At 46.2% G+C, this 20,249-nt stretch overlaps 1 protein-coding gene across 3 annotated transcripts in view; it reads left to right on the top strand.

The window, feature by feature from the left end:
- LOC135898902 (diuretic hormone class 2-like) overlaps positions 1–19,411 on the top strand; it is a 375,756-nt gene extending 356,345 nt beyond the window's left edge. For all 3 annotated transcript variants that reach the window (XM_070529526.1, XM_070529528.1, XM_070529527.1), the window contains 3 exons: positions 11,367–11,487; positions 12,244–12,330; positions 16,501–19,411. In XM_070529526.1, coding sequence (XP_070385627.1) covers positions 11,367–11,487; positions 12,244–12,330; positions 16,501–16,636 — 344 coding nt within the window. In that variant the 3' untranslated portion in view covers positions 16,637–19,411. The remainder of the gene's footprint in view (positions 1–11,366; positions 11,488–12,243; positions 12,331–16,500) is intronic.
- Positions 19,412–20,249: the final 838 nt, after the last annotated feature.

Genomic DNA, 20,249 nt, shown 5'->3' with positions numbered 1-20,249 from the left:
GGAGCACGTCCCGTCGCCCCAACCAAAAGATTGTAGCTTCATCGCCATCAGTTATTCTATCGCAACTGTCTACTCAACTTGATGAACACGTTCTATTTACCTCATTTCCCGACGATCTTTAGGTCACAAGCCTAACATCTTGCGCAAGGTTGATGCAACTCCGCGGTAGAGCATCTATAGCGAAGTAACAACGTTTTGCTTGGCTGCGTTGGCCGCAAGTTGCGCACTTGTACGGCATAAATTTTTGGTCTCGAAGCTGTTGAAGTCAGGTAGCCAGTCGAGTGTCGGCAGTCAAACGAAATCTTTTCATCCGAAGGCAGGCAAAGACTAAAGGGACGGCGGATCAAATGGCAATTTCCGCTACGCAGGCGTTCCCTTTCCCAAGGCAGCGCGGCGTTGCTCTGCTCCCTGAAGGCCCGCTTTCATCACGCGACAGCCAGACCCAATTTCTTCGTGAGCGTCGCCCACAGGCCCTGCTGTCTCTGGCGGAGATTACTCTCTTTCATAGTAGACGTGAGACCCACTTTAAGCCCGCAATTTTTACCCAAGCAAGGCGCTCGATTTTTTCTCTAAAGCCTGAGCATGTTTCACAGTTTCTTGCTTTTCTTGCCTTTGGAGAACTCTCACAAGAAAGTAGTTTGAGCCTTCCGCTTCGTTGTTCATTCTTCAATTTCGGAGTCGCCTGGCTCTTCCTACGACATAAAAAAAGTTGTTGAAATTTGTCATATATATATATATATATATATATATATATATATATATATATATATATATATATATATATATATATATATATATATATATATATATATATATATATATATATCAGAGCTTTTCGAAAGATCTGGGTGTTTTTCACGCTGAAAAACGCGAGTTTATTCGTGACTACTTTTGTAGATACAGGGCCATTATGATTGTGATTGTGATGCTTGAATCCTTTGCAACGCTCCACGCGGCCACAGCTAGTATCCATAAGTCGTTTTTTCCCCCGTAACACCAGTTATGCAAACATGTAGACCTTTGTGAAGAAATTACAAAGGCGAGAGTAGTTTTCGTTTTACTTCGCTAACCAAAAGGGTGGAGAGAGCGAGAGAGAGAGAGATGAAACGGAAAAGCATGAGAAGTCAGCGCGAAGCTATCGAAGCGATGATTACCACTTCTAAATAAACCACATTTTACGATTTTCTTTGGTTTCATAGAGAGCAGTAGCGCGCTCTCCCTCACAGTCTACAGTTTACCACCATCCTCGATCTTCGGAGAGATTCGTTCTCGTGGTTGCAGGCTCAGCAGAGAATTGCAATTCCGCTTGGCACTTTATATTGTAGCCTGCAAGAAGTGTGACAAAGACGGCGTTGGTCATTGTCTGGGAGAGAACGACTATCGTAAATAAAAAGGATGTTTCTCCGCCATCTTGGCTGTATTTCAGATCGCTGTAGAGAGCTGGCAAATATGTTTTCATTTATATTCCTACCCGTGGCATTTTGGTGGAGGTGTTACATACTACGCAAAACGGAACTCCACAGCGGACGTGTCCTGGTCAGCTCCAACATGTCAACAAATGGGAATGCTGCGTCTACCGCAACACCGGCACAACCGGTTCTCTTGATCCGATCCCGTGACCCTGGCTCAATCTGCGGCATCGACAGCATCGACGTCGATTACTGGTTTGGGAATTATATTCTGACGCTCGCCCATCTCGCTTTCGACCTCAGTAAGCGTCTGATTTGGCACTGACGAAACAGAACTGATCAGCTGGGATCTCTGCAAGCAGTATAGGCTTCCTGACTTCTTTGGAAAACCAATTGGTCGCCATCGTGCCGCTTAGAAAAACGTCTGCCGTGCTCAAACATCTACGGAGTCGTACGTGTCGTACATCCTTGGCGTTATCCTTTTTTCCCGCCGAGTTGACGCCAACATATCCGAGACGTACGTAGGAAGCCGCGTCTTGAAAGGTATCGCTGATGTATTTTTTAACTTGCTGGTCGTTTAGAGCTGCCAAACCGTTGAAGACGTTGTCAAAAAGTGCAGGACCTTTGAAGAACGGAAGAGTCACCGCATCGTTCAACAATTCATGCGTCTTCGAAACACTGCCACAATGTCGGCCACTACGGATCTACCTAACGGCGCGCAATCAGCTACTCACCACCCAGAGCCTGACACAGTCACGAGATTGCGCGGAATGCGACAATATCCGCACTTGCGAAGAGGAATATCGGCGTTTTGCTATGCATTGCCTAAATATTAACGTACTTGTAGGAGGATGCCGGAAAAGGACATGAGATGTGGGCTTCTTAATAATCAAATTTTGGTAGCCTACGAAAAGAACAAAATGAAGAAAAGAATTCATCAGCTATTCCACTCCTTGAAGGTGGATGGTCAGCGAAGCTGTTTAGCGCATGACGCAGAGATGACACAGAAAATATTTATTGTCCTGATCTGGGGTCATCGTGGCAATATAGGTACGCGCACACGTTCGCGTGTCACCTCTGTTGCTAAATGTCTCCGTCACGTAAGATAATGAATGGCTCATAGCCCCTTATTAAGCAATGCTCATACCCCCATGAACGCGGCCTCCCCATCACGGCGACGGTCGCTATAGAACCGTAGTCTGTCCCAGGCGTTGCATGTCGAGCTAAATGACGATGAAGGAAGTCCTTTATTGCGATAGCAATTATATGGACCCCACAAGTGCATTTATGCTGTCGCCGTCGCCGTGAGGTTCCGTATGAGTGAAAACGTGTGAGGGTGAGCCTGCGAGCGTGGTTCAATAGAGAGTTTTAGCCCAGCGGGTTTACGGCCAGCGGAGCGGAGCGGGTGAGCGGAGACGCGACTGCGCATGCGCACCACGCTGAGGCGGCCAGCGGTTTTACGGAGCAGCGTTTACGCCCGCTGGAAAGCACTCCCCAGCGGAGGGTATACGCAGCGCGCGAGCGTGCGTAAGGGCGCGCGGGCGTGTATGGGAAATGCAAGACGGCAGCCGCGGCTTCTGCATCGAAGACGGCGACTGCCGCGCTGACCCGTACATTAGTACTCAGTAGATTATTAACGAATAATGCACTGAGAACATGTAATATATCTTTATTCAACATTTCTTGCATAATCAAAACAAGCGTAATTCAATTTCATTTTTCAGTAACTCCTATTCGAACCACTAGGTGGGGCAGCAGAGCGCCCCGCTCTTTACCCCGCTCGAGCGGGTGATCCGCTGGGCTAAAATTCTTTTTTCGCGAGCCGCTCCGCTGGCGCACCGGTGGAGACCGCTCCGCTCCGCTGGCCGTAAGCCCGCTGGGCTAAAACTCTCTAATCTCGCGTGCGCGAGCGAGGAACGGGGCCCGGACCGGATGCGTTCCTTCTCCTGTGGCGCGCGAGGCAAGAGGGGTGAGGCGAGGGAGGAGGGGCGTTCGCCTCCGGCGGCTGATACGGTGTCTCGATGTCCTCCTCGACCGCCACTCCGCACAGAGTGGAGACAACCGCGGCATGTACTACGGCGATGGCAGCGCGAATCGCGGACACCATATATAGTAGACGCCCTTGGCGGACGCTCTAGGGACGCGTTGCTGGCGCTCGTGTGTCTTGAAAGCAATCTTCGACGTGGCCAAAGTGCGCGCCCGCGCGGGCCTCATCTTCAAAGGGATTTGCGATGTTTGCAGAGCACGCGTAGTGCCTGTAGCTTCGTATGCGGTGTGTTTTCGACGTTTTGTTCGCGTTGAAACGAGACACGGATGAAAGTCAGTTCGCTTGCTGCTGCCGCGATTCTTCACTCCAGAATTTTGACAGCGAGTTTCCGCGCTCTTCGAGCGAGGTGTGTTCATGTTTACCTGTGCGCGCGTGACACCATGCTGGTCAATTTAGTTAAAACACGTTGCCGGGCTAGTTGGATGAATCCATGATAGAATGTCTAAGCGCGACCGAACAAGGACGTAGAAAGAAGCAGACGCGCAAAGACAGCGCGTCTCTGTGTGTATGTTTCTTTCTACGTCCCCGTTGAGTCACGCTTACACATTCTGTCATTGTTATTGAGTTAGTGAGCGATTGTTTACTAATTTACACGGCCGATACACCTACTATCCTTATTTCGTACAGCTATCTGCTAAGTTGCTATCTGAATCTGTGCTTCGCCTTTCGGGCGGAATTAACTGCGACGTTTTTGGAACCTCACGTTCGCACTCGTTAACTCATCCCCGTTGACGCCGAAGGCACTTCGCGCCATTACCTCACCCACCGTTTTGCTTCGTCGATTCCCGCTAGTCGCTTACGTGCTGTCTCGCGGACACGCTCGTCGGCCGCCGCATTAGCGTTCTCACGCCATCGACTATCGCATTCGTGCCGCAGCTGCCTCCGTCGCTTTTAATACGCGCGCTGTTTTTCCGCAGTCCCGACGACGCGCGGCCTACCCATTGCACGGGCGGAGCCAAACTGAGATCAGTTACGTAGTTCACCTGTAGAGCCATGACGTCAGCTGCACTAGAAGGAGCCATTGGTGATGATGATAGTTTTTTTGCTCAACGTAGCCAGCTCTAGAAGTAGACCACGAGGAATGCACGAGCAGGCGCGCGAGCGCGTTCTCGCAGTTGCGCCGAGGGGGCGCCATCGAAGAAGACGACGACGCCCGAGTCATTGCTGATGATGATAATTTATGCTCGCAGACGGCACTAAACTCCAAATCTGAGCCATATACAGCATCGCTGTAAAAAAAAAAGAAAGAAAGAAAGAAAGAAAAAGGAAGGATAAAGCAGGACATCTCCTACAAATCAAATCTGGAACCTGTATTGTAGGCGGGAAGCTGCTCCTTAGCGCACGCGCCAACTAGGTGGCAAGCCTATGAGCGAGTGAATCCGAAATACTTGATGCGATGTAGCAGAGTTAAGGTATAAAGAAACCAATCCTGCGAAAATCCGTAAAGTGACGGGGGATTTTCTGGCCAGCTGTTACAAGCAGGCGGATAATAAATTTCGCTTTCGCGAAAGCCCCTCCACGTTGTGGACATCCGCCGAGCTCATTTTGCAGTCGTAGTTTTCGAGTGCGCCGCTTATATTAAAGTGCGTTTGCAGAATATTTTATTAATGTCGATTTCTTCTGTTTGCTCTCTTTAACGCTAGGTACAAAAGCTGGCCATGGATTTTGTTCCGGGTGGCTCAGAGATATCGATTCCAGAAATAAGAATGAAGAGCGAGCGAGCAAGTGATATATATATATATATATATATATATATATATATATATATATATATATATATATATATATATAAGGCTTTTTTTTCAATTTACCTTAGGAATTGATTTGTTCGCTTCATTGTCGATTCGATGTAAGCGGCCAGGTACCGCTGATCCTCAGCTGATGTGGTCGTAGGCATCCACTGAGACATAGTGAGAGGGAAGGAGAGGGAGAGTGATAAATGAAAGGAAGGGAGCTTAACCAAGACTGAGCCCGGTTGGCTAGCCTACACTGATGGAAGGGTAAAGTGGAGGGAAAGATTAAGAGAAGAACAGAAAGTCCACTGTGGAAAATCGCCGACCGTCGTAACAGTTTTCTGCTCTGTATCACTAATGGTTACTCAGTGAGGGACAAACAGGAAAGGCAGGGATGTTAACTCGAGGAATTTCCGATTGGCTGCACGGAAAAAAGAAGAGTGCTTCAAAGGTAGCTCGGGGAGACGCAAGACAACAGATTTCTCACACACATGTCAGGAGGCACAGCGTATAAATGAGCAGCCACTCAAGTCCGTGAGCAGCTCTATATTCTGACAAACTTTATTTAGGCAGGATCCTGTGTCGCTATGGTCACTTGCCGTTCACACCACGGTATAACGTCGTCGACTCCGACTACTATGTGAGATGGTTTCTTATTCTCAGGGCGAATACCTTGCGGCTCCTTCTCAGTTAATGAATAACATTGATGACGGGAATGGTGTATGACGGAGTCTAATGGACAGCTATTGCAAATTTTGCAAGCGTCGAGGGCGTCTTTGTTTAATAATGATGACCGGCAGCATAGGTTGCGCCTAAAAAGAAACTTTTGAAATTCCCGAGGTCCTCACTCCGGCTGTCTGCTTTGCACTGAAAGAAAGCACGTTAGTTAAGAGAATTAAGCAATGAGATTTCGAGAAAGGACGACATGCAACTTTGTTTTAGCTGAAGAAAGCTGGCCTTTTTTATTATTGCAACCACCCAGCATTCTATACGCGCGACAACCTCCAGCAGGTCTTTATTTCTTTGATAGTTTTTTATGCAAAGAACTGCTTAACGTTACTTTTAAAGATCGCCAATCAAAAGCTAGAGAGAACAAGAGAGAAAAAAAGAAAACGAAAGCTTTAAGTGTAGACGAGGTCGAACCCAAGTTATAAAGTAAGCTCAAAATGGTGAGAGACAAAAAAAATTACCATGTATCATGCGTCATTCAAAGCCCCACGGTCTGCTTTAATTGTTTGAGTATTTGTTTTCCGTGGACGGTCGAGGAGAACAGCTTTTGGTGCTCCCTTCTCCCGCAAGCTTAGTCACTTTATTGAGCTCGCTTATCGCATGGCCCCTTTTGCAAGTCGTGGTAACACACATTTTAATAATCACGCACGCTCAGCAGATATGAGTCTATGACTGCGCTAGGCAGCTCCAGTGCAACACAGAGTGCAACCAACCTCTGTCATACGAGCGAACGAGTGTTCACGCAAGCAATGCTCAAGATCGGTTTCCGCTAGAACGCCAGAATGACGCGTAGCCAAAATGACGGTAGCACATTGGAGCCGATGTCGCTCTGATACAATGCATGGTGGAAACGGTGCAAGTATGCACGCGGACGCAGAAAGGAAGGACACACATTGGCGATTCGAGCTGTGTGTCATTGCGTTGTTCTCGCCATGTATCTGTTCCTACTCGCGCAAATATGAGCTCTGAGCTCACAGAGATGACATTTATGGACACATGTAGCGGTGTTTTGCTCGCAGCAAATGCGAGCGTACTGCCATTCGCCTACTATTCAGTATTCTCAGTTGTCAATAAATTGCTTTTTTTGTATTGTGTAGTGCAGGGTCATGAAAAGACATCGCATTAAAAAAAAAGCTAACCTTGCTTTCAGGCTATCGGTACACATTTTTGTATATCCGGCATCCAGGAGCTGTGAAACTTCCCAGATCAAACTTGAGATGCTACAAACTTCACTCTAAAGCTTGGCGCTTATTAAGTGTTATGTACATTGCCTGGGTAAAAAGAAACACCACTTTCTGAGCTCCCCGATTGGAAACGGTTAGACACCTTGATTTCTGCGGAGGTAGACGTATGTTTCCTACGCACATGAATATAATGAAGAGAAAGAAATTTGAGGATAAATTGAAACGCAAAAGGAAAGTAGCACGGAATGAGAATAAAATACGTGACGAAGCTATGCACTTGGCGCTTCTGTCCTGTCAGATCGCGCGGAACGCAGAGATTAGAAACTAATTTCTTAGCCGTCAGTTCTCATTGCATCGTTAGTTTTCGAGAGTTCGCAGTAATATCCCTACAATTAAAGGGAGCGATGATAGTTGACGTGAGTTTAAATATTGCCTCTATTTATTCTTTGTACGCTTATTTAAGAAAAAAGAGCGAAAGGAAAGAAAGAATTTGAACTGTCATCGCACAAGTTGACTACGCAGAACCGCAAGATAACTGTGCCGAAAGGATCGGGAAATAGCAGCAACCATCGTGCCGATAACGAACAAAGAAAAATTAAAGTGTTCTTGTTACGTCAGCACTGATCGCGATCTTCGTTGCCTAAGCTCCCGCGACGTGAAAGCTAATAGCGTCCGATAACTGCTTCTCGACGCGGATCGCTTTTTCGCGTCAATAAAAAAAAACAGAAAAAGAAAGGAAAGGATCATTCGGTCGTACGGTTGTTTATACGATTCTCCTCCTTCGGTTATATTTTGTTCGCTTGCGCAGCCGTTACAGGCGCTCGGCTGTGAGATATCGTCGGTCGGGACTTTGATCGCAAGAAATAAGCAGTTGAAGTAAGCGCAGACCATAGTATATCGTAGGGGGGCCTATGGGATAAGAGAAGCATTAGACGAATTCACTTCTGCGGCGGAGACGCTCGCCGGGAAGGCAGCAAAAAGCCGAGCATGGGATGAGGATGTTGGAAGCGCTCAGAGGGGGGGGGGGGGGAAGCGGGGAAACGCCGCACGACAGTGGCTGCTTAATAGGTGTGTCCCGATGAAGCCGAGCGGAAAATTAAGGGGAAACGGCGGCTCGGCATCGGCGGCCGTTTTGCCGGGGCTTGTCTCGGCCCGCGTCAGGCCAGGCGTCGTCCAGTCGATATTCGCCGAGCCGACAGGTGCGAGAGCGTGAGCCGGCTTGTCCGGTGGCGAAGGACGTCGGTGCCGCGGACGGCGAGGAAGCATCGACGCGTGCGCGCGCGTGTGTGCGTGCGCCGTGACGCACGAAGTCACCTCTCACCATTCTTCACTCAGAGGCCCCGATCGGTCGAGCGCGGATTATTATACTGGCCGGAAAAAAACAACAAATAAAAAGACACGGAGTGCGATGAAGCGGTCTAAGAAAAAAGAAATACTGTGTGCCTCACGCTCCAGTGGCCAGGAAGGCGCCTTCCTGGGGACGTTATGAAAACTGGATTATGGTGTATTTCCTCCTTGACCGCCCCTTTTTCTTCTTCGTGGCTTCCTCCCGTCCGGCCGCTGTGTGCGTCCCTGATGCCAAGATTGGCCTCTCCTCGGCACGGCGTTGGTCGGTTAGCGTACCTGCGCTCTAATTGGCCCGCCGTCGCGTCGGCTCAACTCTCGAGCGGCCATCGATGGGTTCGCGAAGCCGAAAATCCCGCGGACTTTGCAGACGGGAGGGTAAAGTTTCCAGTGCCCGGAGGAGTGGACGAGGCTGACTCTCCGGCATTTGCAAGCCTCTCCGGGCACGCATGGAGCCGCCCTCTCTATACCGCTGCGCCTCGTGCCACGGGGTTCCCGAGGAATCATTTGTGAAGTGGGAGAGCGGAAAGTGAGAGGAAAGGTCACTTACCAAACGATCAGCGAGCGCCGGTCGTCAAAGAACCGAGCGCACGGTTCGTGCGAGAACAGATGACTCGTCCGAGGTGTCGCCGACGTGTAAACCGTACCGTGAAAATCGCCGTCTTTTTTCCCCCCGGTTTGTTGTGATGATTAGAAAGATTACAGGATGTTAGTATAAAGAAGAAGGTCCCGAAGTTAAAGACTGCAATGGAACCTCCTTTCCAAACTAAGCCAAGTAAAGCACCGATCACAGCAGTTGCAGCACATCGTGAACAAGAAATTACCGGTTTTTATCATAAATAGCGTAATTAAAGAAGTTAATGTGCATAATTAAAAAAAGCATATAAGAGGCGCTGTAGGATAATCTCATTAAACACTAATAAATTAACAGTTTAAGTGACATGACGTACGTATCATAATTGATGAACTTTAATACATATCGATGGCAAGGACGTGAAACAGCATTCTTATGGTATCGCAATGAAAATTTACTGATGGTGCACTGAAATAATGGTTATGAGTATGAACTAAGCGACAGTATAGAACAGAATATATTTATTTAGTAGCTTTCTGAATTCCTTAATTTTAATTGTATTATATTTAGTAGTAGTGTGTTCCAGAAAGTGTGTGTTCAGAGTTTTCAGTGTGTGTTCAGTGTGTCTTCAGTGTGTGTTCAGTGTGTGTTCACTGTGTCTTCAGTGTGTTCCAGAAGAATGGGCACTCTGCTTACCGTAATCAGTGTATATTTCGATTAAAATGAAGTTCCTATCTATTGCAAACCGGGTAACATCAGTATTTGTTTGAGAAAATTGGGTTATCAAGCTATTGGCATCGTGTGTAATTTATTTGTCGGAACGAAAAGGTACCGAGGTAATATTTAACGTGTTTTGCGACTGAAATAATGTGATAGCTTGTAAAAGATATGTGGCATTGTGGTTGTATGGGCTAAGTGTAATTATCTTGTAGGATTGCAATGAGTTCATATGGGTTACGTAAGTGTTTCCCCAACAAGTAACGCAGTAGTTATTGGGTGAATGAATAAATGAAAAGTATAACGATAATAATATTTCATGGCTAAATATGTGTCTTGTTTTTAGAAATGCCCAAATCCTGTAGGTAATCGGTTTTTCTTTAGATATTTGTTCAATATATTTAAGATTTCTGTCAAGTTCTAAACAAAGATATTTACAGGGAAATTTGGCAGTTATCGGACTGGCACCGCGAAAAATAGGAGGAATGGAGTAAGGTGTTCGTTGCAGCGAAGTGAATGCCACAAATTTTGTTTTCGACGGGCTTACCTCTAGCTAGTTAGTAAGGCACCACTCTAGCAGGCTGTACAAATCGTCAATGAGATTAGATATTACAGTTGTAAGGCATTTAAAGGAGTTGATGATAGTAGTATCGTCTGCATAAAGTATAGATTTCGAAGAAGAAATGCACATAGGTAGATCACTGACATACATTAAAAAATAAAAGCGGATCCAGTATGTAACCCTGAAGATTTCGTAATCGTGAGAATCTTCACTGCCTTGCGCCAAGTCATTCGATTGAAAAGGTGTGATGTAAGAGAATAACGGAGACACGCGGTGGGTGACAGTACTAGTAAAAAGAGTACAGTTGCTTATTTGATTAATATTCGAAGTTTTAGGAGACAGTAGGTCCGTATTTATGGGCGAGGTTAGAGTAACACGTGGTTTGCGTAATCCGGCGATGACTCAAAAGAAGCTGTGGCGTTTAGGGCGTCTTCTTTTAAAGTCTTTATAAGTCGTTGCAGCTTTGATTTGCGTTCTCTGGTGCATAGTGTATTTACTTCAGTATGTATCCAAAGAACTCCAGGTATTGTTGTGTTCAGCGCGGCCGAGTGACTTTTATTTAATGCCACCTAAAGCGTGTGTTGTGGGCGGTGTAACATGCCGGGTTCATGCAGTTTCCATGCAGCGTATCTCGCTTGTCCTCTCTACAAGCGCTACGACGCGTCTGCTGCGAACGTGAAGAGAAGAACCTGCAAGCACTTTTATCGCTGTTTCCCTTGACGCTCACCAAGAAACGCCGTAAATGAATTCACACAAAGAATAAAATTGGGTTAACGTGTAACTAACAATACGGCATCCACCGTAATGCGAGAAAAGCCCTTTCTTGAAGCAAAACTGGATCAGAAAGGGACCAGAGGCATGCGCACGTAATATCACTGGCTCTTCCACCTAATTAGACGTTTTCACAACGGTGGATAACAGCTACGTAATTAAAAAAGAAGAAAAAGAAAGAGAGAACGTCTGTAGTAGCGTGCCTCACTGTGATGTCTTAAGTATGGACGCCTTCTCAGAGAATGGCAAGCGCAGAAAAATCAACCCCGCGCCACTTCTTTTTCATCCGATTGCAGCGCTGTCCATAGTGCCAGCCATGGTGCGTTCCGTGAGTGTCGGCATCCTGGTCCTCGTCGGAGTGGTGCTGCTCGCCAGGGCATCTGCCTCCGCTCCCGCCAATTTCGAGACCGAGTCCTGGTACGTGCCATCCTATACAATTACTTAATTAATGGAATTACTATGGAATTACTGAATAAATAATTTTTAATATTAACCGAATATTGATCGGCATTCGAAGTAGCTGCGTTATCGCAAGCAAATGCTGACTCTGAGGGCGCTGCTGAAAAAACGCCGCGGCGGCCGCGTTCGTGTGCCGTGCATTTGGTGCACGTTAAAGAACCGCAAGGATTTGAAATTAATCTGACGCCCCCGAGTGTATAAATAGCTCTCTTTTTTTTCATCAGCACACACCCCACGGGGAGAGCGAGGGTTTGACTGCCCCTTTTGAGGTTGCTGGGAGGCCGGTAACCTTCAATGCGTTTTTATAGATCCTTGAATGTGGGCGATGCTCAAAAGCCTTTGCGACAACTATTGCGACACATCAAGGGAACATTTCTGAGGCAACCAGTCACTCAGGGTATGCTCAAAGTAAGGAACCACCGAACATAATAGCCCGGTTGGGATCAGGTTGTTAACGTAACCTAGTCGTCGATCTTATTTCTATTTTTCTCCCTGTACCGCGAGGGACCTCCCAATGACTGCGCTGTTGCGCACACGAACCACAGCGTCAAAAGTGCGGCTCCGGGAAAGGTCACTGTCACGCAGAAAAATTACGATGCGACCAGCTGCCTGGGCACGCAGTTAGCTCTCTGGAAAACAAGCAGATATGACAGTGCAAATTACGTTAGAGCGGGACGAAGAAGATTTGACATCGCGTTATTTCTTTCTCTGCAGGGACCGGGATCGTCAAAACGCTGCGTACGACTCATCTCTGACTCCTGACGAGGACTACCTTCTGAGCTTGTTAAGGAGTCGATCCAGGTGAGATTTGCTGTTTGACGCGTCGACTTATGTAATGTTTGGCAAGATCATGTCGGTAATTGTGTTTTGCAATGTGTGTTTGTCAAGCCCGCATAATTATATAATGGGATTATGCGGGAGTCGAAGAAGGGATATCATGGCGGAGTCGATGTATTGACAAGGGGAATCTTCGTGGAAATAACTGCGCTTTATGGTGTTGCTCATGCAGCATATTCACCCCCAACATAAATGGGAGAGGGAGATGAGGAGAATAAGCTCACTGATAGATACTAGCGCGAACAAGACTACGGAAAAAAAGGGGGACAGGACATAGCACTAGACTGCAACTCACAAGCTTTATTCAGAAAAACATGCATAGAGGCTATCGTATGCTCAAATAAATGCCCAGACACACACATAAACAAACGTGCCACGTAGGAGACAACCAAATGCGCAACAAAGCCGATAAGCGCCCACGAAAAGCCATTACAGAGCATACACCAGGTTTTTCTCAACGTACAATACTTCTTTATCAATGAGTGCGATTCATGGAGCGCTTACGCATTCATCAGCAGCTCTTGAAATGCAAAACAACTCGAATATTTCCCTATCTAACTGCCTGTCGAACCGTCTGAGCACTTGCGTGTTGTGAAAACACGGGGAGCATTTACGAGTACATTTTCGGCATTGGTGAGCCAAGTGGCCAGCACCTGCTATAGAGCGTTACAGCGCGCCTGTGCTCCCTAAGCTTGTCATTCAGGCACCTGCCTGCTTGTCCAATATAAAACTTTGCACAGGAAAGTGGAATATTGTATACCACTCCCACACTGCTGTTAACGAAGCGGGTGACATGCTCTTTAGTGCATGTGCCATGCCTCTCGACGTTCTTTACCAATGGGTACATTCTTACGAGCTTTAGTGGCACTTGTTCGCCATATTTTGCAGCGAAAGCTGTAAATGACTAATCTTCCGTAGTTTTTCCGGCGTCCGGCAACAAAACGGACTTATCAATTTCTAACAAACCCATATGGGTGCATTGCGGCGGCCCAGATGTCCAAATGCGGAACAGATTAGAACGCTTGCCCTGAACAATAGCGTGACGTCAACGTTATCGCAGTATACAAGAAGGCGAGGTATCGGCGCCAAAACAGCTGCGTTATCGATGGGGCAGACACCTATAGTTAGCATACCCGAAGAACAACATGCGTACGAGGAGCGCCGGAGGGAACAGCAATGAGAATGTAAACGGCGCCGGTGCCAAATTACCACCGACGAAGAACGTTCCCGCGATGCTGAACGAAAACGACAATCGCGAGCACGGGCACCTCCGAACCAGCAACGACGCCAGACTCGCAACGTAAAAATGACAACCATTCCGCTCTGTGTAGATGGAATGGCAGCGAAAGCACTTTGCGTTTCGTTTGAGAGTTTTGACAGTCGTCAGCTTTCACTGCCATTCCATCATCACAGAGTGGAATGGTTGTTATGTTTTATTTAGGTGGTGGGACACTCCGTGTACGTGTGTCACAGCCACAGCCCACTGGGACGAGCGTTAATGTACCGAGCAGCTGCCGGGTCATCTTTAATGAGGCTCTCAGTGACACACACCGATGTGTCATCGGGATTCCCGGCCCTACGTGAACGGCTCGCTTGTTGCTGAATGGTGCAGGAAAGCTGGTGCACACAAGATTTAGCCAGGGCAGCTCTCAGGCAGTTAGCAGCAATGCCTCTTTTAACTAAGTGCGCCGAACGGTAGTCAAGCAAGAGCTTCTTGCTCCTAGGAGAGTACATCCAACAAAAGGAGCTAAGATTTAGAATGATAATAATTCCAAATCCCCGCGCTGCGCCGTGAAGTCAGGTGTTCCTCAAGGCTCCGTCTTGGGACCGTTATTATTCCTAATTTATATAAACGACTTACCTGCCGTAGTTAATAGTTCTATTAAACTTTTTGCCGACGATTGCGTTCTATACCGTGAAATAACTAATCAGCATGATAACTTTATTCTTCAGAAAGATCTAGATAACATTTCAAGGTGGTGCTCACAATGGCTAATGTTCTTAAATCCGACTAAATGCAAAATTATGTCTGTCTCACGTCGCTCGAACTCACCAACTCCTTTCGGCTATATTATCAATGAAACTAACCTTGAGCACGTGACTTCCTATAAATATCTTGGAATCCAGCTAAACAGTAATCTTTCATGGCATGCGCACATCGAACATATCACGAACAATGCAAACAGATCTCTTGGCTACATTCGCAGGAATTTCTCAAAAGCCCCACCCCATTTGAAGTTACTGCTCTATAAAACACTAATTAGACCGAAGCTAGAATACGCGTCATCTGTGTGGGACCCTGGTCAAAAAAGACTAGCAGATAACATTGAGTCAGTTCAGAACAGGTCAGCACGATTCATCCTTTCTAATTATTCCCGCACATCTAGCGTTTCTTTAATGAAGTCGAACCTTGGCCTTATTAACTTGCACATTCGAAGAAAAATTTCCCGTCTCTGCCTTTTTCAAAAAATCTTTTACCAAAACAGCTCGCTTAAACAAGACTTAATTTCAGAGCCTTCGTACATGTCGTCGCGTCTTGATCATCGGTTTAAAGTGTTCATTCCTTTCTGTCGCACAAATGTTTTCTCTGACTCATTTCTGCCGAAAACCAGTGCCGAGTGGAACCGCCTTCCCCCCTCCATCGCCTGCATCGAGGAGGCATCATCTTTCAAGACTGCAATAACTGATTATCTTTTGAATTTATCACCTTAATACTAATAATTGTTTGAGCATGTATTTTTTATTATTGTTGTACCCACCCCCCTCTGTAACGCCCTTCTGGGCCCTGAGGGTACTGTAAATAAATAAATAAATAAATAAGAATATCTAGCAATTGTAGGTGAACATCTACTGGCAATTCATTTGTGAACTTATGTCCTTACGCACACTTTAAAAAAAAAAAACCAGTACGTTTTTTAACAGCAAAGACCCTGCGCTGAGGCTTCGAACCTTTCAGCACAGCAAGAAAGTCATCCATAAAACGTTTCCAGCTGACTGCAGCATCTTACTTCTTGAAAGTATGGCTTCGAGTGTGTATTAGTGGCCTGACTTGAGCTGCATCAGGAGGCATAGCTTCTTTCAACTCTTGGACTCCCGTTTCTAATCAACAAGATCTATCCGCGTTCTCTACACCTACAACATGCGATAAATATAACGACACCATAGGTCTTAGTCATACGCTCTGGCGTTGCTCCGTGTTACGCAGCGACAAGGACAACACTGAAGAGCGGTGGGACGCAGCGATACGTAGTCTCACATTTGAAGAACAGCCATGGACAGTCCAATGGGTCCGCGAAGCGGCCGAAAGGCTTGGCGTTTCGGTCCCAACGTGGGAGCGGCCTGCAGCTTCCGGCTTGAAAACTAGCGCTACCTAATGGACCGCAATATAGTTTTTCCGTCCATCCATCCATCCAAAGAGACTACCCGATGGAACCAGCTGACGGATTCGGAATATCGCTCCAAGTCTCATTCTTTCACTTGCGTTCTGCTAAAGTTGCTCTCATTAGCATTATAAGTTACGTGCAGATTCTTTACATTCCTTTAAAGGGACCCTGAAGAAAGAAAAATTATTTTAGCCTGGTAAGTAAATGACCCTACTACAACAGAAAATATAGCCACGGCGATAGTGACAAAATTCTTTGTAAGCCGGAAAAGGCACAAGAACAAAATGCAGATGGCAACGGTACCATTAGGTTTCCACGCCTGCACCCTGTGACGTTGTAAATTTTAATGCACGGTCAAATCTAACCAGGGCTAGTCAAGTCTTGATCTGTAAAGATGAACTAAATTGTACTCTGGCAAAGACCAAACCTAGGAGGCATCGAGAATTATACTGAACTACGACGACTTATATATACATATACAGACTTCGAAGCCTATGACGTCACGTGCCAGCACTAGCGCTTTGGCGGAAAATTCAAGATATACATTTTTTTAGGACAATTTTCTCTTCTAATAATGAACCTAGTACCGCACAGTTAACTAAAGGGGTGTTTTCGCAAAAAAAAACTCAGTCACTCTGAACTGATTAAGAGTTTGTCTTCAGTGTCACTTTAGAAACTGTTCTTGATGACATCCGCGTAACATTGGCGGTACTTGTGACTTGTGCGACGTTGTGTCTCTGACTCGCCGCAGCAACTTCGACGTCATGCCGAAGAGGTCCCGCGGCATGCTCGACTTCGGGATGACGCGAGGAGCGTCTGGCGCCAAGGCCGCCAAGGCTCGATTAGGACTCAAGCTGGCCAACGATCCCTTTGGGCCCGGACGCTGAGACGCCCGTGCCAACCCGCTGCGGGAACCGCCTCACACGAGCAGCTCCCGCAACCACATCCCTCTATTCCTTTCCGCGCCTCTAACGGAACAGTTGACCAATCGCCTCTTAACTGAGCGCTGTAGAAAGATGTTTTCCAACTATGTTTCATCTTTCTTTGTTCTTCTACAGGTTTGAGCTTTCCGAGCTTCTTTCTTCGCATAGTAGCTGCAGCCGGCTGGACCTTCTGTGTGCTTGAAAAAAAAAAGATTCAGAAAAACAAAACGCAGCAGCGAAGCACTGTTTCTGGTACTGCGAAGGAGTGCGGCACAACTCGCTTCCGCGTGTTTCCGGTTGGCCCCACTTGAATAATTAGCTTTGACTGTAGTGTGCACCCGAGGCAGTTCTACGCGTCATTGTGTCGCATAGTGATCACACCGCTCTCTCGTTGTCGCATCACAGTTTGCGTTGGGCGGAAGGTTAAACGTTGGGAGGGCCTAACATAATCAACGCAGAGCATGTGATTGCTGGTCAAGGTCATCCCGTACATGCTGCTCCGTGTAGCAGTTGCTAAATTTGGAGTGATGACGGCGGTTATCCGGATTACTGAACTCGAAACAGCACGTGAACTGGCTCTCATATTTTGTGTTGACTACCTATGACGAGCCAGTGCACGTTTCTTGAAATGTGTGGACGAACGCTTTTAATTGAGTGTAATTAGGTTGCATTTTTTAAGCCAGTGAGATTTTTTAAACCAGGGGCTAGAAACATGAGTTCTCAGCTTGCCTGTAGTAATGCAGTACTAGCCATCCTATGGCCAAGTGACCAGAATTTCTTTTGATGATAAATTTCTTTGAATGCATCAAAAAAGAAAAGAAAGCGCCCATATGTTGTCCTCCCGCTCAACGTAAACTTCACGTACGTCTATATACCGTGAAAGCAACCGTAACAAACCTTATTTCCAATGACTGTCAAAAAAGAAGTCTCTAGGTTCCCAGCACTCGGTGACACCAAAGCAACTACAACTGTGCATCGTTGTCATCCGTAGAAGACACGCAAAATTAGGGGCTCTTTGGAAGCGCAGATAAGGTGTCGGGTTATTACGTGTGCCGTCTGGCGAGTGTAGTGACCGTTCCCGGATCAGCGGCTTACATTTTTGGGCTATAAAATTTTTGTACCGGTGGTCATGATGACGTGATTCAAACGAAATGTGTTGTTGGAAGCGCAGTAATGTATCCAGCCCACGCGGCGCTAAAGCAGCTAATTATATATGTGTTGTTGTGCGTAACATGTTCCTGTTAAAGAAACGCAATGCAAATATTTTACTTGCGTTCAATGTACGTTGTTGGCAAGTGCAGTTGGTGGATTGAGCGTACATTTATGTATTGTTAATGCAAGGGATGTACCTTGACAATGTCACGTTGACTACATGTGCACGGAGCAAATAACCACGCGTATACGTTGCTATGTGGTTTCTTTTGAAGTACCAAAAGGATGAAATCGAGTAACAGCAATTGTGTTTTTTTTTTCTGTTTTGGAATTATATATACAATGCTTGGGTATAAGAAGTTTCGGGGGATAAACAAAAGGTGTTCAGCTTTTATTGTTTATCGACGTGTTGCCTGTTGACATGTAACTTGTGTGTGATACCTTTATGAGCCGCCAATGTAAACTTTTGATTTGAGAAAATTAGGCGAATTTCGTCCTTGTGAGATAATTTTGGACTTTTGCCTTCGACTCTGTAGCAGAACAGGTCGATTATTATTTTTTTTGTTTTTCTTTTGCGCAAAGCTCCTGTAGTAATTAGCAATAAACGAACACTCGAAATAATTTAGTGACTACCAAAACCTCTCTCATAATCTCCTTTCCTTTTTTTTCATTCAGTATGTCCGGCTAATGCTTCTGTCGTCCTCATATTCTCACATACATTGAAACCATTGACACGTGCATTCAATTTCAACAATACATTCGTTTTCAAATCGCCGTTTTTATTAGTTTAGTCATTCCAACTACTTTATCTTGCGCATATTTAATAACACATGCCCGCCGGCTGATGCAGCTTGCCTGTGTTTGCATGACAAGTTTGGAAAGAGCTCATTTACTCTACTCAACCACCACTCACCAACATTCGTTGCACAAAACATTTCTTTGTTTCCAGCTTTCTCGAAGCGCATACAGGTCAGCACAACATTTGCTCGAGCATCTTTCTTACTGGTGTGCAGCCAGAGCTGCTGTTCGCAGATGCGTTTTCCCTAATTTAGTTTGGAGAAATACGGTAAACCGGTGCTGCAGAAGTGCTCAAAAAAAGTTCGACACGCGCATTTTCCATTTTCCCCTTCGCCTTCCTCCCATTCATCTCACCATGCCATTACGCTCTTTTGAGTTATATGCAAAGAAAGAGAGAATCGACACACATATGCAGACTGTCGACCAAATTCTCGTGCCGATGTTTATTCATGGGACAATGAGCTGAATCGAGATCGCCGCTCACTGAACGTTTGTTTGTGACGGGCCTGTGCTTGAACGGCGTCTGTTTCGAATGGTCTGCGTGACCGTTCGACGAGCGTTAGGCGCCGACTGTGACGGGCCTCGTGTTTTGAAGAAGTCTGTGTACGTAGGCGTGTATTCGCTGCATGCTTATTTCTGGACTCTGTCTTTCTTTTTTTTCTTTTTCTGTCTCTGTACAGTCGTTTGTGTACGTAGAAGCCCTGCCGCGCGTCCCGGATGCGTAATATGCGGGAGTGTTGCCACTGTAGTGAAGTTGTCTATACAGTTTCAATAAAAGATGCGTTTCAATTCTGTTCGTTGCGAAAAAGAAACGACACGACTGCGAATGCGATTACTCTCCGTTCGCCGCCGGGACGAACTGAATGCATTGCGGCAGCCTTGGCTGCGAAGGCTGTTCACTTCGGTGCCACACTACCATGAGTGGGGTCTATGCAGGGTAAGTAAACACGGGGCTTTTACATAGATAATAATGGCTGCGCATATAAACTGGCATACAGATTTTACTTAAGGATCACGTGGAGGTGTTGGAAGCAAGTACTTACTGCTACTCCATTTGAGTTCATTTGGAGTTTACGCACTATGAGTGATTAGAAATAATAATAATAAAGAAAACGCCGACAAATGAAGAAAAATGAAAAAAAAATACGAGCAAATGGTATATGACGTAATGTAGCCCCTAAATGCTGGGATGAACAGGCTAACTAAACGCGGCAGTCAGCGCTGGGGACTCTCCGCGATGGGCGTTCCTCGTGGGGACGTGAAGTTGTGTCCCGAAACAGGCAAAAGTTCACAATTGCGAAGAAACACAAGAATAAGCTGCATATCTTTGCATTTAACAAGTAACTAGAATATTTGAACTTTGCTATTAAATTAGATACGTAGATATACATGGCATGATATGACAGTCGATTTCATCTTACAACAAATAAGTGTGAACACCCACGTTAGTATGCGTCTCGTCGGGCGCATAGTTAACAAATAAGCAAGTCATCTTGGTGCTCGCGCACGCCCTTTTCGATGTCGAAATAAAGTTTTAAACGCGGAATAAATGCTCAAGCGAGCAGGGATCACAGTAGCTTGGGGCTTTTTGCATTTGCTGCGCTCATACATTACAAGTCACCACACT

This window comes from Dermacentor albipictus, unplaced genomic scaffold, assembly GCF_038994185.2.
Source record: "Dermacentor albipictus isolate Rhodes 1998 colony unplaced genomic scaffold, USDA_Dalb.pri_finalv2 scaffold_23, whole genome shotgun sequence".
NCBI lineage: Eukaryota > Metazoa > Arthropoda > Arachnida > Ixodida > Ixodidae > Dermacentor > Dermacentor albipictus.
The sequence above is the reverse complement of the archived record's forward strand: the minus strand, read 5'-3'. Positions and strand labels throughout refer to the sequence as shown.